At 32.3% G+C, this 18,521-nt stretch overlaps 1 protein-coding gene across 1 annotated transcript in view; it reads left to right on the top strand.

The window, feature by feature from the left end:
• Actr3 (actin related protein 3) overlaps positions 1-18,297 on the top strand; it is a 58,039-nt gene extending 39,742 nt beyond the window's left edge. The window contains exons 8-12 of the mRNA XM_005315930.4: positions 3,757-3,930; positions 11,913-12,005; positions 12,179-12,304; positions 15,778-15,861; positions 17,066-18,297. Coding sequence (XP_005315987.1) covers positions 3,757-3,930; positions 11,913-12,005; positions 12,179-12,304; positions 15,778-15,861; positions 17,066-17,161 — 573 coding nt within the window. The 3' untranslated portion in view covers positions 17,162-18,297. The remainder of the gene's footprint in view (positions 1-3,756; positions 3,931-11,912; positions 12,006-12,178; positions 12,305-15,777; positions 15,862-17,065) is intronic.
• Positions 18,298-18,521: the final 224 nt, after the last annotated feature.

The following is an 18,521-nucleotide window of genomic DNA, read 5'->3' on the forward strand; positions in this document are numbered from 1 at the left end:
AAGGAAATTCTCAGTGAGGAACAACACTTTAAAAAATCTTTTGTCAATTAGTTATGAATACTGTTAATTATTATCTCTGTATTTCTTGCAAGGAAATTTTTGAGGATTATAAACTCATAGCATATTATTTCCCTATTTCATATTTGAGAGGACTAACAGGAGAGAATTGAACCCAGTTCCTGCCCCAGCCCCCTAATATAGGATGTTTCAACAAATGACTTTAACATACATTTTTGAGATCATTCCTTTTATTAAAAATGAATTATAGAATTATTATGTCTTAATGTATTCGTTGAATTCTTCATTTTAATCCTAAATGGTTTTCTGCTATTAAAATAACTTTGATATCATTAATTGGACTATAGTATGAAATACATTGTTTGACTCAAAAGGTATAAAACAAAAGAAAAATGTGAAGGCTGTATAAGTTATTTTGTTCATTTTCTTTATACATAATTCTTTATTATATCAATTTTTCATGCATACTATCAACATACTCAGCATTGCTTTTCAAATTTATTCTTTGCCAATATAATTGAAATTTCAGTCAATCTGTTATGTTTTGAATACATAAAAGCAAAACTGCCTTCACAAAAATAACCTCATTTATTTGCCTCTTTTTGTGTGTTTATGGAATTTTCTTTACTTTTTAAACCTTAGCAATGAAGGTGAATGAAGTACTTCATTATAAAGAAATTACTAAATGGCTTCTAGAAGTCACCCTGAGTTGGTAACCAATATATATAAAAATTAATGTGCACACTGCTGTTTCAACTTTGGAAATTTTTTGATATTAAAATAAAGCAAAACAAAAAAGCTACTAAGGATGGAATTTTATTCCAGGGAAAACTGATGTTCAGTTTGAATGTTTTTTAAGGAACATGATTACCATTTAATTCCTACTTCCAGATTTTGGGGAAAGACTTCATATAAGATTATCAAGTTTTCCATCTTTTTTAAAAATTTTTTATTTGTTTTAATTAGTTATACATGACAGTAGAATACATTTATGCACTTTTATATATCATACATAGATGGGATATAATTTTTCATTTTTCTGAGTGTACATGTTGTAGAATCATATTGGTCATGTAGTCACGTATTAAGTAATAATGTCTGTTTCATTCTCCTATCTTTTCTATTCCCACATCCCGTCCCTTCCCCTCCCCTCTCATCACTTCTGTCTATTTAATCTAAGGTAATACTATTCTTCCCTAGTGTCCCTCCACTTTATTGTGAATTAGCATCCTCATATTAGAAAAACCATTCAGCCTTTGGTTTGGTAGGATTGGCATATTTTGCTTAGCATGATATTCTCCAACTCCAACCATTTACTGGCAAATGCCATAATTTCACTCTTCTTTAAGCTGAGTAACAATGGACTGAGTAACAGTCCATTGAGTATATATACCACATTTTCTTTATCCATTCATTTATTGAAGGACACATAGGTTGGTTCCATATAATTTACCTATTGTGAATTGAGCTGCTATAAACATTGACGTAGCTGCATTACTTAAATTAACATCCATAAATGAAACACATTCCTATACATCAGTGATAAATCCACTGAAAGAGAAATTAGGAAAACTACTCCATTCACAATAGCCTCAAAACAGCAACAACAACAAAATACCTGGGAATTAGTCTAACAAAAGAGGTGAAAGACCTCTACATTGAAAACTACAGAACATACAAGAAGGAAATTGAAGAAAACCTCAGAAGATGGAAAGATCTCCCATGCTCCTGGATAGGCAGAATTAATATTGTCAAAATGGCCATATTATCAAAAGTGTTATACAGATTTAATGCACTTCCTATTAAAATCCTAATGACATTCTTCAAAGAAATAGAAAAAGCAATCAATAAACTTATTTGGAAAAAGAAGATACCCAGAATAGCTAAACCAATACTTAGCAAGAAAAGTGAAGCAGGAAACATCACAATACCAGACCTTAAACTATACTAAAGAGCTATAGTAACAAAAACGGCATGGTATTGGCACCAAAATAGACTTGTAGACCAATGATACAGGATAGAGGAACCAGAGACATAAATATGGTTATCTCATACTAGACAAGGGTGTCATAAACATTCACTGGAGAAAAGATAGCCTGTTTATCAAATGGTGCTGGCAAAACTGGAAATTCATATGTAACAAAATGAAATTAAACCTCTGTCTCTCACCCTGCATAAAAATCAACTCAAAGTAAATCAGAGACTTAGGCATTAGAACAGAGACCCTGCAACTAATAGAAGAAAAAATAGGCTCAAATCTTCACTAGATTGGCCTAGGATCTGACTTCTTTAACAAGACCCCCGAAGTGCAAGAAGTAAAATAAAGAATCAATAAATGGGATGAATTCAAATTAAAAAGCGTCTTCTCAGCAAAGGAAACAATAAAGTGAAGAGAGAGCCTACAGATTGGGAGAAAATCTTTACCACATGCACTCCTGATTAAGCATTAATCTCTAGAATATATAAAGAACTCAAAAAACTTAACACTAAAAAACCAAATAACCCAATCAGTAGATGAGCTAAGGAACTGAATGGACACTTCACAGAAGAAGAAATATAATTGATCAGCAAATATATGAAAAAGTGTTCAACATCTCTAGCAATTAGAGAAATGCAAATCAAAACTACTCTAAGATTTCATCTCACTCCTGTCAGAATGGCAGTCATCAAGAATATAGGCTTCATAACCCACTTGAATCAAACTGTGAAAGATGATGAATTAAGAACTGTGTAATGTTTTGAACGACCAACAATAAAAAAAAAAAAAAAAGAATATAGGCAGCAATAAATGTTGGCGAGGATGTGGTGAAAAAGTACACTCATACATTGCTGGTTGGACTGCAAATTGGTGCAACCACTATGGAAAGCAGTATGGAGATTCCATCTTTTTGTAGTATTCTTTCACTTTGTCTTTTAATTAACAATGATGTTAGTATTTATGTTGGATAGAATTCTTGATAAGTATATTATTTTAAATGTATGAATATTATTCAGGATTCTCTAGAGAGAATCAGTAGGATACAGATAATATGAGAGGAGATTTATTAGAGGAATTAGCACACATGATTATGAAAGCTGAGAAGTACCACAACAGGCTATTTGCAAACTGGGTTTGCTTAGATTCTGGTTGTGTGGCTCAGTTCAAATCCAAAGTCATCAGAACCATGGTAGCTGATGGTGTAACTCTAAGTCCAGTCCAAAGGCCTGGAAACCTAGAGGAGCTGCTGATGCAAGTCCCTGGAGTCCAAAGCCTGGTGTCTGATGTCCTCAGGCAATAGAGAAGAGGTGTCCCATCAACACAGGAGAGACAAGAAATTGCCTTTCCTTTGCTTTTAAGTTCTATCTGGGCCTCTTGCCAACTGAATGTTGAAACTCCCCCCTACGCACCCACAAACACACCTCTCCAAACACACATACCCACTGGGAACAGACCTTCCCCACTCAATTTACCAAGTCACACACCAGTCTTCTGGAAACAATCGCATAGATGGATATGAAGAAATAGTACTTTACCCATTCTCTGCTTATCCTTAAATCCAGTCAAGTTGACACACCGAAAATTAACCGTCAACGAATAAGGCTAGTAGTCAGGAGTTTGTTAATTGTAAATGAGATGTTTTTGAATTATATTTTTGATGGAAACTTTAAGACATATAACCAGATATGCAATAATTCATCCTTGTACTTTCCCTAAAGCAATAGGAAAACTTACTTGTGTTTCTTTATTTGTGTTTTAAGGAACGCTATAGTTACGTTTGCCCAGATTTGGTAAAAGAGTTTAACAAGTATGACACAGATGGATCAAAGTGGATTAAGCAGTATACTGGAATCAATGCTATCTCAAAGAAAGAATTTTCCATTGATGTTGGTTATGAGAGGTTCTTGGGACCTGAAATCTTTTTTCATCCAGAGGTAAGGTTTTTTTGGAAGATGGAATTGCTTTGAAATATTCAGCAGAAAATTAACTAGAAGATATTCAGAGAGCATTAATCTCAGAAACTTTGTTTAGAATACTAAAATATAGTGAGTTATATTTTTTGAGAAAAAAATATCTTCTTCTAAAACACATTTGGAAAAAGTAAACTTTCTTTTTTAGTGGCTTATGGGATTCATGGGAGAGCATGGGAAATGAAGAGGCCCTTAAATTATTTGTAATCATTTAAAATGTTGGAAAGATTCTAGAAAACACTGCTTTAAGGTAAAATGACCATTATTCAAAGAATCTTCACTTGATTCTCATGAAGTATTTAGTAGCAAAACAGTCTCTCTCTATGAAATCTTAGTAACATAAAGACTATATTAAGGAAATGAAATAAGTTATTTTAATAATAATAAAATTATTTTAATAATTTAATACCAGAAATTTAACTTTATTAAAACCACTAATATTGTTACTGTGCTTATTTAGCTTGAAGAACAGTTATTTTTTAAGTGTTTATTCACTTAGCAAATATTAAGTGGATATAATTTTTATTGTCTTAACTTTAATCATTGGGTATTCAAAGATGAAAAAATTATCTTGTGCTTATTAAAGTCAAAGAATGACATAAATTATTTAAATAGGTATATTTGCTTTAATGAATGCATGTGTTTTTTGAGGGAATATTTTGATTTAAACATTTAAGTGTGATTTAAACACTTAAAAAATAACTGTTCTTCATGCTGAATAAACACAGTAACAATATTGAGGGGAATATTGAGGAATAGAGAGCATCTAAGTCTGCTTGGGAGATCCAGTTGATTAAGAATGGATATTTGTCAGGCATGTGTGTTAGGAATATGTATTTCTGGCAGAGAAGACAAGCTGAGCAGAGGTCTAGGACATGAAAGAGCTAGATAATAGTAATTACAGAGGAACAGAGTGGTAGGAGATGGTCCAGATAGCTATTTTGTGGACTAGGTTGTAAATGACAAATACATTCTTCAAGGGAGTTTGCTGAATTCATAGTCAGAAATCTTCAGCATGGAAGTGGCACAGATTAATATACAATATTAGGTTACTCTGGCAGCATTGGGTTAGATGGATTGGAACAGAGGTGTGAATTGTTTTGGAAACCAGTGAGTTTATTGTTTTTCAGATAAATAATGACCATAGGTCAATTAAAGTGAGAAAAGAATAGTCAATATGACTTAATAATTGCTTATAGATATGAGGGGAGAAAGAATATGAAGAATCTGATTATAAATGAGGTTTATGACTTGAGCAACTAGATGTGCCATCCAAAGAAATTGCGAATGCTGAAAAGGAAGGAATAGATGAGGTAGAAACAGATGAATTTATTATACACATCTTTAAAGAGGTTTAAAAATTGACACTTTAGTTCTAAGGGTTTTGAACTAAAGGTATTTGTCCTGGGGTGAGGATAGACATGAATTTATCACGATGAGGTGGCACAGTGGAAGAGATTAGCTAAGGAAAGGTGCAGAGTCAAAGAAGGTAAAGAATCTGACCCTAGTGAACCCAGCACTTTATGGATAGGCAGAGTAAGAGGAACCTTCAAAGAACACTGACAGTTACAGAGGGTGATAGTTACAAAAATGAGAGAAGTGAATTATTTTGAGGACGAAGTTTGAATAGTGCTATTTGTTTCCATAAGTTAATATTAGAAGACACTTGTGAAATGCATGTGGGTTTTTCAGCATTCAGGTTATTGGTGATTCTAGAGGAACAGTTTCAATGAAATGGTGTGAGTCAGTTTGGTGCATCTTGAGAGGTAAAGGTTTAGAAGTTAGCATTGTGGGCTTTCTGGACTGAACAGAAAGGATAGTAGGTACTGGAAACTAGTAAGAAGTCAGTTGTGAAAATAAGTCTGAGTCTAGTTTTGAATTTTTTAAAAAGTGTTTATTCCAGTGATGGGAGGTAAGTAGTGGATGTGAGTACAGGAAAATGTGGAAGTAACATGGTTAAAAGAGAGGTAGCCAGTTGAGGAATTTTGTCATTTATAGTTCATAGTTTTATTTTTTTCCATGAAGTGGAATCAGGCTGATGTATTGGGAGAAGAGATTGGGCATACGATTGGGGATGATAGAAAATAATAATGTTCATAATCACTTTTTTAGAGAAATTGAGAGGGTGACTGTTGAATGCATATTAATGATAGTAGGACAGTAATTTTTTTTTTTTTTTTTTTTTTTTTACTCACTGTAGTGAGATTTGGTATTCCAAACTTGCAGTCATGTACTAGTTCCTGTCTCTTGGGTCAGTATGGGAACAGAGCAAAAGGACATGACAGAGTTAATGTTAATAGTACAGAGAATGACAGAGTGAATCTAGAAGGTAGAATTAGAGGTAGTGAAGGATGCAGGCAGGGATTGGAGACCATGATGGACTGGCATATAATTATAAATTGGTAGCAAATGAATGAGCACTAGAATGATAAGGAATTGTGCTCAGACTAGTATACTGGAGCTTTAAGATTTCAGATGACACATTTTCTTTACAGTTTCATAAAAAAATAATTAAAAAGATGTATGCACATAGTTTTAAAGGTCAGGTAACACTGGCAAGTTTAAACCAAAAATATTTTAAACTTGTCAAATCCTTTAACTCCTTTATGTTCTACAGAATATTCACTAGTGCTTATTTAACAATTACTCTTGGTAATCACATCTAGATTTCCAAATACTTACTTGTATTGTTGTTTTTTAATATACCCAGTGTTACTACTAATTTCCTTTTATGTAAGTTAATTTTTATGTAGGTTTTTTTTTCCCTTCAGCCTGTTCCTTGTGTTAGATTATTGTTGTTTGGTAAATCAATAATTTTATAGTATTTATAATATTATATATCTGACTTTTTCACTTTTGAGACAAGTATAAAAATGTGATTCTTTATCTCTTAAAATTCAGCTCTTCCCAAGTTTTTCCTTTACTTCTGTTTATTCATTAATTTTTCATTTATTCCTTGAGGTTGGACTTAACTGCCTAGTTATTATAAATAATAACTGCCTAGTTATTATTAAGTGTATTATTCTATATCCTATGAAAACTACTACTCAATAATTTTTATTTTTGAATTTTCTTAAAAGTCTTACTTGTATGTTTTTTTGTTTGGTTTTGTTTTTGTATCAGGGATTGAACCCAGGGGTGCTTTACCACTGAGCCACATCCCCAGCCCTTTTTTTATATTTTAGTTAGAGACAGGATCTCACTGAATTGCTTTGGGCTTCACTAAGTTGCTGAGGCTGGCTTTGAACTTGAGTTCCTTCTGCTTCCGCCTCCCAAGCTGTTGAGATTACAGGTGTGCAACACTGCACTTGGCATGTATGGTATGGTTTCTTATACCTTCAATCCCTGAGCTTTGGGCAGTTCTACAGGTGAATTGTTTCACTTCTTACCACTTTGCCTCTATAGCAACAATTAGGCTGTAATATTCCCTTTTTCTCTAAGAAGGATTGAAATTTTTTATTCATTGTTTCTTTGCCTCCTCTTTTGTCTTTGTACATTAACCTTTTCTTTTAATTCTTTTATTATTTTAGGGGGGATTCAAGATCAGTGGAAAGATAAACCATATGGAGTTGGAAGTTTGGGCACAATTTCCTATGGGGCACATTTCCCTATTTGAGTGGTTACAATAGAAGTGGATTCAGGGTCACTTGAATCAAGAAAAATTGATTGTGTTATAGTTGAAGTATTGGAAAAAGATATTAAAACCTCAGCTTGAGGTTAGGGATTAAAGAATTGCAGAATGTTCTGAATCAAATTCTCAGAAGAATAGGATTATGACAAGATAGATAATAGTATAGAAAATAGGAGATAATTTGGGCTTCAAAGGATGAAGCATTTGAGTGGACTGCTTTTGACAAATGAGCTTTGCTTAATGTCTTGGCTCTTTTTTAAAAAATTTTAAGATTAATTTATTTTTTATTGGTACATTATAATAGTGGGATAGATTGTATTTTTTTTTGTTTTTTGCATGTTCATACATGCAGATAATGTACTGACTGCGTAAAGCCTTGAAACATTAGATATGTAATAAAGTATGTTTGATTGTATCATATTATTTAGGAATCAGATAGTTAACTGTATTATCATGCTACTAAGGTTTCTTATATCATTTTTACCATTAATTTAAATAGCCTGTATCATTTGGTATACATTTTCCCTTCATTAAATTTTTAATAAACTTTAAAGCATTTTATTCTCCATAGGTTTACTTTCCTTAAAAGCAGTTTCTTCTGTAAGAAATTTTTTTAAAAAATATTTTTAGTTGTAGATGGACACAATACCTTTATTTTATGTGGTACTAAGGATCAAACCCAGTGCCTTGTGCATTCTAGGCAAGTGCTCTACCACTGAGCTACAACCCCAGCCCCTGAAGTTGTTTTTTAAAAATGAGTTATGTATATGTACATTGTTTAAATAATTAAGCAAATTTTAGCAAAAATTAGGAGTGCCTTACATGTTTCTTCTTTTTTTAATTCTTAGAAGATTGTTTGGTGATGACCTATATACTGTGAACTCTTTGATTATATTACAATTCAAGTACTTTTTAGTTGTTAGTCAGTTTTTATTTGATTTGAAATATCTTCTCAGGCTATTCAGAAGCATAGAGTTTTTTCATCTATTTTCTGGAATACATAATATGACCCAGTCTAAAGCTGCTTCTTTCTGCACTTGATACAGAGCCTCATATTCTTTCATCATTGTTCCAGGGATTCCTTTTCTTCTCTCTCGTGGATTTCTTTTTTCTATATCCTGCGTCTTTCATTCATATGCTGTACTTTTTTTTGAGTGGAGATTCTTTGCCAGTAAGGTTCCTAATAAAGGTGGATGGAAGAGGAAAATTTTTAAGATACCTTACATGTCTTAAATGTATTTATTTTGTCCTCATACTTTCTTGATATTGGGGTTAGAATCTTAAATTGGAAATAATTTTCCTTCAGGATTTTGAAGCCATTGGAAGTTAAAAAAATTCTGATTTCTATGTATAGGACCTATTTTTTAATATTTTTTTCCTGCAGATGCTTGTAGGATCTTTGCATTTGAAGGTAATTTCTGCACCTTTACCTACTCAGCCTTTGTGTGAATTTTTCCCCCCTTTCTGGCAGCCATTTTAATTCTCGGAGCTTCCCCAACCCAGACTTTTGGTGTAAATTTTTATGCTACTCTCTTCTTATTTCATGGTTCTCATGTCTTCTGGCTTTATGAGGATATTAATCATAGTTTTTTTTTAAGTTGCATAGTTTATATTCAAGTTGCCTTTTCTGTATTTCAGTCACCATATTTTTTTGTGGTAAAGACTTTCATGACACTTACTTAGGAAGGGACTCTAAAGTCTTGACTGGAGACCTGAGCTTTGTAGGTGGGACTTGTCAACTATATAGCCTTTTCTTTAGGGGAATGTCATATGTGTGTTTAACTCTTTGGGGGTTCCTAGGGAATTCTCCTGTCTAGAGTATAAAAGTTGGCAGCCAAATAGGAAAAGAGGGCTAGTGTGTGTATGTGTGTGTGGTTTTGACAGCAGTAGGCTGCATATCTTCACTTAAACCCACCCTCTCTGTTCTCAGATATACTTTCTAAAGGGAAACAGTTTTCTTCCCTTTAGAGAACATAATTAAGTTTTCTCCTTGAATGAGGAGGAGGCATTTAGTGGGCTTATTTTGAGACCATCTGGGGTTTTATTTAATGATCTCAGAGAGACTTTCAACCAATTTTTGTCCCTGCCTTTTATCTACCACCTCACTTTCCTGGCTACCAGATGCCGTTTGTTCTTTGGAGGAATTTGTGATATAAAATGGCTGATTTCTTGTTTCACATCACTGATGATGTCTCATTGACTTCTCTTATATATCACTGATTGGAGGATGCACAATGTCTTATGCATCTGTTTTCTAGCTTACCAAATTTCGTTTCTGTATTTCCTTTTTTTGTTCTGTTTATATTTTTTATATTTTTGTCTTTTTATAAAGAATTATTTTCACAATTCTTTCAGTAGAGTTTTAGGACAGAAAATCAGATATATATGTTTAGTTCTCTATTTTCCCAGAATAGACCTGTTTTTTTGTATCATATGAACTATGTCACTTCCCAAGTGAGTTTTAAGATTCTTTTTCCTATAGTTTTAGATACTTCTATATTCTAGTTTCCTTGTCACTTATTTGGCATTTTCTTTGGGTTATATGGAAGTACTAGCATTTCAACTGTCCAGGACTTGAATACTGAAGATAAAATTATGAAAAAGTAAGAAATTTATCTTTATTTTGCTAAGTTACTAAAAGCAACTGTTTTAGGAGGAATGGGTTTGGCACTTTGATTTTTTTTTTTCCTTCTTTGTACCAGAAATTAAACCCAGGGGCACTTAACCACTGAGCCACATCCTCAGCTCTTTTTTAAAAAATAGTTTTTGAGGCAGGGTCTTGCTAAGTTGCTGAGACTGGCTTGGAACTTGGTGATCTTCCTGCCTTAGCCTCCCAAGCTGCTGGGATTACAGGTGTGTATCACCATACCTGGCCTGTTTTTTTTTTTTTTTCTTTTTTTAAAAAAAAAGGAAATAAGATTTTGAAGCTATCCCAAGTTTTAAACTTATAAATTCTCAGGTGTAGGAAATATTTGGACCACTATGTTTATTTGGTTTGTTCACTATTCCTGACAATTTTTTAGTGAGAAAAGGTAATTCTTTAATAGTCTCTTCTGTTCTCCACAGCAATATTTTATAATGTATCAGGGATGAGTTGAAGGCAGGACTGAGCCCTTTCATTGAAGATGGAAGAAAAGGCTTAAAAATATGTTAGAGACCCTAGGTTTGGCTTATTAAAGTACTGAATAATATGGCAGATAAACTATCTTACAAGAAGGGAAAGAATTCTGGGAAGGTTAATTTGTTTATGTATGTATTTGTTTTACTGTTTTAGGTAAATACTGAAGAGTGTGATGAACAAGGCAATGTTGAGAATTTACAAGTTCTGTATTAATAAATTGAAAAGATAAAAACTTTAAAATAGCACAGAATATTTTCTGTCAAATTGTTAATATTTTCTTGAATAGTTAATATGCACCAATAAGAAATTTAAAATTTCTTAATAATTTGTTCAGGTTTGGGAGAGAGAATTTTTTTTTTCCTAATGTAGCAAATGCCAGGTACTCTGGTTAACATTTTACTATGGGATCATTAAAACATAATGTTTTGAGAACTGAAGGCTCTTTAAGATTTCATAGTCTGAAAGTCAAAAAAGGTGGTCCGAGGTCACAAATGTAATCATGGAAAATAAAATTCTTCTCATGCCATCTAATAATTATCTAAACTGTTCTTTGCTGCATGTGAGCATATCTTTAAATGACATTTAGAGCAAACTGAGTGAACTGTCCTATACATGTGCTTGTGCACAGACGATTGTGAAAGTTCTTCATGTGTTGATTTTGGAGTTACAAGTAAATTTTAGCAAGTCAGCAAATGAAATATAGAATTTGTAAATAATGAGAATAGACTGTGAATTTATTTCAACCTCTGTTGATGGATTTACAGTTTCCACTTTTGTGAGTGAGTCTGCAGTGAAGCTGTTTTTAGATAATAGTGTTACATGTGTGGGAGTTTCTCCAGGGTTTGTTCTAAAGAAGTGCAGTTATGTACATTTAAAATTTTATTAGCTATTGCCAAATTGTTTTCCAAAGTGTTTATATTCTCTTAACTGTATATAAGAGTTTCTGTTCCTCATTTTTACCATCTTTTGTTTGTATGACTTTTTACATGTTTAATATGGTTACGAAATGATACATAACACCATTGTTTTATTTGCATTTCTTCAGAAATCTGTTTTCAACATGTTTATTTGCATCTATTACAGAACAGAATTTATAGTTTCTAAGTCTTTTTTTTTAAATGGGATTCTTTCTTTTTTGATATTTATAGTAATAATCTTAGCTCTCTCATAAATCCAAATTTACTTATTTTTCAGTTTGCTAATCCAGACTTTACACAACCTATCTCAGAAGTTGTAGATGAAGTGATTCAGAATTGTCCTATTGATGTTAGACGTCCTCTCTACAAGGTCAGTATTTGTAGCAAATTTGGTATTTAAGGACATTTTTAAATAACTTTAAATTTTCTGTCCATTGTTGAATATTAAATACCTCTCTTGAATGCACTTGAATTTTAGTAATGTTTACCTTCAGCTTTTTTGTTTAATAAAGGTCATTTATTTGTTTTTCTCCAATAATTTAGAATATTGTCCTTTCTGGAGGGTCAACTATGTTCAGGGACTTCGGACGTCGCTTGCAAAGAGATTTGAAAAGAACTGTAGATGCCAGACTGAAATTGAGTGAAGAATTGAGTGGTGGTAGATTAAAGGTTAGTTTTTTCAATAATGGTGGGAAACTTGAGGGTACTTTGATTATTATAATGGGTATGGGAAATGCTTGCCAACTTTTGCTCTTATTTTGAAAGATAAGAGAAACATGTCTGGTATTGTAATGGATTTAATACTAGAGATTCATGTCCATGATATGATTTGATTGTTTGATTATTTTGGGATATTATCGGTAATTCTGGAAAATATTCTTAATGATATCTTTGAGATAGATGTGTGTGTAGATGTATATATTTTCAAAATATAAGTAATTTTATTATGGATCCACATTTTGTGGTGAGGAGAGCAATGTGGGGATCTGACCCATATATGCTAATTAAGGATATAAGTCATATCCCTAGCCCCAAAGAATTTAAAATATCTTTATAGCCGGTAAAGGAAGCAGGGTTCAAAGAAATGCTCATTTGAGAGGCCAAGCTTACTTTTGCAAACTGACTCTAGTTCCTGCATAGCAAGCTTATAGTTCTCAGTTAAATTTGTGACTCCCCCAAATTTTCTTTGTTACATGTCTTAGACCTTTGGGATTGATGTAAAAATATCAAAATTAATTTTAAATTCTCGATGTCTGCTTTCTATATTTCTGAGACATATTTTCAGTAAATATTTTTTGTGTTATTTTTGTTAAATATTGAAGCAAAACATTGATTCAGAGTATAAGTTGCTATATAAAACACACTTTATTCTATTTGGAAGATTTCCAAGAATGAAGAGAGTGGTACTCATCTGAGAGTACCACAAACATTACAAATGTCTTAAAAGTAAAATATAACACTCTAGCATTTATCTTCTTATTAAAAAATTACATAACAGATGTCTTCAATACCTAAACTTTGGATTATCATAAATAAACTTATCCCTTATAGTGTAGTAAAAAAAAAAAAAAAAAAAAGTATGTTTTGAGCTCCATCACCATAATGGCATGCTTTTACTGTTTAGGCAGTCTGCTCATATAATAGATTTTTAAAATGTTGACTTTGTTTTTGCATTTCCTTCTCAACCAACCAGTCCATCCATCTACCTACTCATCCAGCATGCCTTTCCATCTACCCACCTATCTTTCTGTTTCCCCCACCCCCCCCCAAATACACACACACACACACACACACACAGACGCGCGCGCACACACACGGTTGATAAGTTTTACCAGTATATTTTAATTCTCTGCACTAAGAATTATGCAAATCATGCCAATATAAACAATGTAGATGTAGACATGAAGCAAGTTTCACAAATTGTGTCACTAATTGTTGTGCCCTTCCAATGTGCAATAGTTAGTATTTGTTGTTTTTCATGACCTTAACATTTTTTAAAGAATAGGCTTATTTATTTTGTAGAATGTTCCTCAATTTGGGTTTATTTGATGTTTTCCCATGATTTTGGCAATAACTCTTTAAGAGGGGATATTGTATTATTTTTAGTGCATTGTGTCAGTAGACGCGTGATTTTATTTGTCCTATGTGTTAAGTTTGGTCGTTTTGTTAAAAATGTGTCTGCCAGGTTTCTAGTATGAAGTTATGAGGTCTGGACGTGACACCTGGTGTGAAGTTATTATTGTTCCCCTCTATTTAAAACCCTTTGTGTCCCATCGTTCCAGATGTGAAACACCTATACAAACTTATATTGAACAGCAAATATACGACTTATGGTAACTTTGAAATAATTTTTAAATATTATGCGCACAGAATTGAAAACTTGGCAGTTAATAATTTTATGGGGAGACACTTTCAAACTATGTAATTATTCTGTTTTGCATCCAGTTTTAAATGACTATTTTTAGCATCCATTGTGATTCTTTCCTAAATTGTTATTACTGAAGTACTTGCCTCATAGTATATAGAATATTATTTAATCTTAGCCTATATCATTTAACCTTAAATGTACTATATAAAAATAATATTTATACTAAATTCAAGTTACTCCTTATAAACCAGAAAGAAAAAATACCTTGAGAATATAGAATATCATTTAACTTTAAATGTATATGGTGTTTCACAAATTCTGTTATTCCTTCTGTTTTTCAGTTCCATTTTGTTATTAGGAGGAGCCCATTCCCACTTGTATGAAGTCTGGATTTCTCTTTTTATTACTATATTATCAGTAGCATTATGGAGTCATTTCGTTAGTTTATTAATGTTGATGTTCAAATTTTCTCTGTTTGGAACAATAGGAACCATTCAAATGACTCTCTTGTCTTTGTGATGTAGCCCCACCAGGTTTTATGCATGTCTGTCCTTTCCTTTGCAAGCAGGATGCTTTAGGTTGATCTTGTGCTTTCTCTTTTCTGGTCCTGAAATCAGCCCTCCCCCAACTCCCACAGGATTTCCTTTTTTAGTGGATAATGTTGTTATGAAACCAAATTTGAATGATGGGGCTACTCACTGCTACCAAGGTGTCACATCTAGACCTCAGTGACTGAGCTCTGTGTGTGTGTGTGTGTGTGTGTGTGTCTGTGTGTGTGTGTTTTTCCCCATGTGTCCTTCAGTTCCAGAATATCAATGGGTTTATTCTTACTTTCTACTTTTCCACATTTGTAAGACCTTACCCTGATAGTGAAAAACCTAACTCTTATTATCCATAATACATTTTATGTTTTTGCTCAAGTATGGAATACGTATATAATAATTTTCAAATTGTAAATCTGTACCACTATGAAACTTACTAGCCTTCTCACTGGAGTTCAATATTTGCTCCCCCCACTGACCCACCTGAGGATATAAAATAAAAATCCTGTATTCACAAGTTACTTGGGTTTGTCACTTCAGTATGATTGTTTTTTAAAAATGACTTGGTTTGTTTCTGTTGTACTTTTTTTTGCACCAAGAATTACATTCCTTTTAAAGTTCTAGCTTTTTAATTGTAGTTTAGAATTTTACTTTTAACTGGCAGATAAGAATTGGACATATTATGAGGTTCATTGTGGTAATACAGTACATATGGGCAATGTGTAAGATCAAATCCATGGAATTAGCATTTCCATCTCTAAAAGTATATATCATTTCTTTGTGTTTGAAGCCTCCAGACTCTTCTACAAGGGTGCTTCATAAAATGTATAAGTTACTGTAAAGGTAGTCTTAAAGTCAGTATTGGTTCACTTACTGAATGTAGGTTGATAAAGACTTATTTGACTTTTACAGAGTCATTTTATTAACCCTGACCATATAATTCTTTTTTCAAATATACAACTCAAAACAATAAAATATGATTAACAGTTCAAAAAAATCATATACAGTGTATACTATTATTTCCTCTCCATTCATTCTATCCTGTTTTCATCCCTGCCTCTTAACAGTGTTTTCAGCATTCCCCTCTATAAATAAGTATTTTTTTCTGGTTTATAACATGTAACGGGCATTTAATATAAATATTATTTTTATAGCACTTATAAGGTTAAATGACAATACAGAAATTCTTTTCTGAATTTTCTATTGAAATGATCTCACTGTGTCTTTTTTAGCCAAAACCTATTGACGTACAAGTTATTACACACCACATGCAGCGATACGCGGTTTGGTTTGGAGGATCAATGCTGGCTTCCACGGTGAGCATGATGAAGCTTGCTTGTAAATTTTTTTAGATAGAAGAACCCAAGGGGCTATGGCTGTGGCTCAGTTGGTAGAGTGTGAAGCACTTGTGAAGCCCTGGGTTCAATCCTCAATACCACATAAAAATAAAATAAAGGTACTGTGTCCATCTACTAAAAAGATGTTTAAAAAAAAGAACCCAAGGTACTTATAGAAGAACAAAGCAAATTCCTTTAAGTTTTATCTAAATATAACAGAAAATTAAAAAAATTGTATACATGTTTACATAGTATTTTTAAAATTGGAAGACATTTCAGTTTTATGTTCCTGAATTTATTTTTAACTTGCTCGATGTTATTTTAAAGTGAGCATTTTATCTTGTATTTTCAGATTTGTTGGTAGGGGGAGTATTTTAAACCTTTAGTCTTCCAAAGGTCATTGTTTTTTCTTTTCATATATTTAAAAACATTAAGGTAGATATTATGTTTCATTGCTTGGGATGTATGATGTTCAAAATTGAATACAGAGAATTATTTTAAGAATCCTTTCCCCAAATCAAAATGTCCTTAGAGTGCACTGAAAGTTATTCTAATATCAATTACAGTAAATGTTGGTGTTTTGTACTGATAGTACATGGACTATTAAAATGAAGGAGTTTTAATATGAATTATTGAAGAACTGTACAACTTTGAATTTAAAACCATTTAAAATTTTCTGCCTTAATTTTAGTCATCTTCGGTTATGCCATATGAGCTATTTGGGTTTGTAACTGGCAAAGTAAGTAACACAAAAAGCATGGAACAGTTTGTCTTTATCATACTTTGAGTGAGAAAGGCAGGATGATCTCGAACTTTTTATAATATGACTAGAAATAGTTTATACTGTATAGGCTGATGCTGCTTCTTTAAACTGTTGGTTCAATATAATGTGAGAAAGCTTCAGCAGAACAGACTGGACATTTGAGAATCAACTTTCCGTTCCTCAGAATTTCAAAATCCTAGGAGGAACAAATGTTAGAATGGTGGGGGAACATGAATTTTTTGCCCCTTTTCCATTCTGATACAGATTTATAGCTGATTTTAAATCAGCTATAAATATAAAATTCTATAAATATAGAACTTGTGAACTTGTCAACATTTTAGATTTAAAATCTATTTTAAAGCATATTGAAAACTAGTATATTTTTGATTTTTTTAAAAACATTTTTTGTTTTGTTTTCAGCCTGAGTTCTACCAAGTATGCCACACCAAAAAGGATTATGAAGAAATTGGACCTAGCATTTGTCGTCACAATCCAGTGTTTGGAGTCATGTCGTAATTGGCTTCATAGTTATTGGGGTTAGGGAAGTGGAGAAGAGATAATCTTTCTCATTACCTGTTTTGTCTGGATGGCTGGTTTTGCGGTTTTAAACCTGACTTGAAATAGTAAGACCAAACATGATTATACAGGAATATTTTAATAAGTGTATCAACATGCAGATGTAGAAGAGAGCCAAAATGATTGTTTTTCTTTAGATTGAATATTTGAATCTTATGTGTAACAAAAAGAAGTGGGTTTTAGTTCTTTCTGTGCCCTGATATTTTGTATATTATTGAATTATCCAAGATTTGATGGGATTTATCGGTATGTAGATAGCTCTATAATGCTTGAATTGTACACTTCCAAGTGTGCAATGCAAGAGCTTGTTTATATTTCATACTTTTTATACTTTGAGGAAAAAAGTCAAAGAAAAACTGTAGTATTTGAGGAACAAACAATGACCAAGTAAAGGATGAATTCAAAAAGCCTCATAAGACTTGGTGTATGCAGGGATTCCAGTTATTATGAATTGTTTCCATACCCTCTTCCCCTTTCTCCCACCAGTGGTTTTCTTTGCAAGTGCTTTTGGAACTAAGAAGCTAGTATCTTGGATTAACTGATGCCTGCTAGTGCTTTCTGATTACTCGCATTCTGTTTCTTGCTTTAAAAGAAAAGTAAAGACAAGGCTGTTGGACCAGTGTTGCAGTTCTCTAGTGTCATTTGTTATTAAAGGAAAAAAAAAACAAACAATAATTTGATTACCAAAATTGGTATATTTAAAGCCTAATACCATTCTAATAAAGGCACAAATTTCTTTTTAATACTGTTTCAGGCTCTTTAATCTCTTTTTAAGTTAACTAATAAATCTATTTTCTTCAGACCTCTGCAGTAGTTCTTTAAAATCACAACAGTTGGTTAGCAAGCTAACTTTTTAAATGTGCTCTGTACAAATAATTGTGAACTTTTAATATGTTGGATGCTTTCATTTTGATAACTGGATCTCCATTTGATATTTTCATTGTGTAACTCATTTGCAGTTGATTTTTTTTTTTAGTGCCAGTCCCTGATATATCATGGAAAGTTAATTTTCTTTGCATTTTAAAATATCTGGATCATGAAGAAAAAGTGATGAAAATAAATTAAAATTGAATTACCTTTTCTAATGTTTTTTTTCCCCCCCACAAGCAGTGTGATTGTACTTGGAGTTTAAATATTTGATACAATTTTTTTTTGTTCCTATAGAAATAGTGGGCTTCATGTAAATAATCTATCATGTATATGGTAGAAAATTTCTTGGGAATTTTAAATTTATCATTTATTTGTAAAAAGGATAAAATGGGAGATTTATAATAGTCTTTTTTTTTTTTAGAATTTAAGC

The sequence above is a fragment of the Ictidomys tridecemlineatus genome, chromosome 7 (genome assembly GCF_052094955.1).
Source record: "Ictidomys tridecemlineatus isolate mIctTri1 chromosome 7, mIctTri1.hap1, whole genome shotgun sequence".
Taxonomy (NCBI): Eukaryota; Metazoa; Chordata; class Mammalia; order Rodentia; family Sciuridae; genus Ictidomys; species Ictidomys tridecemlineatus.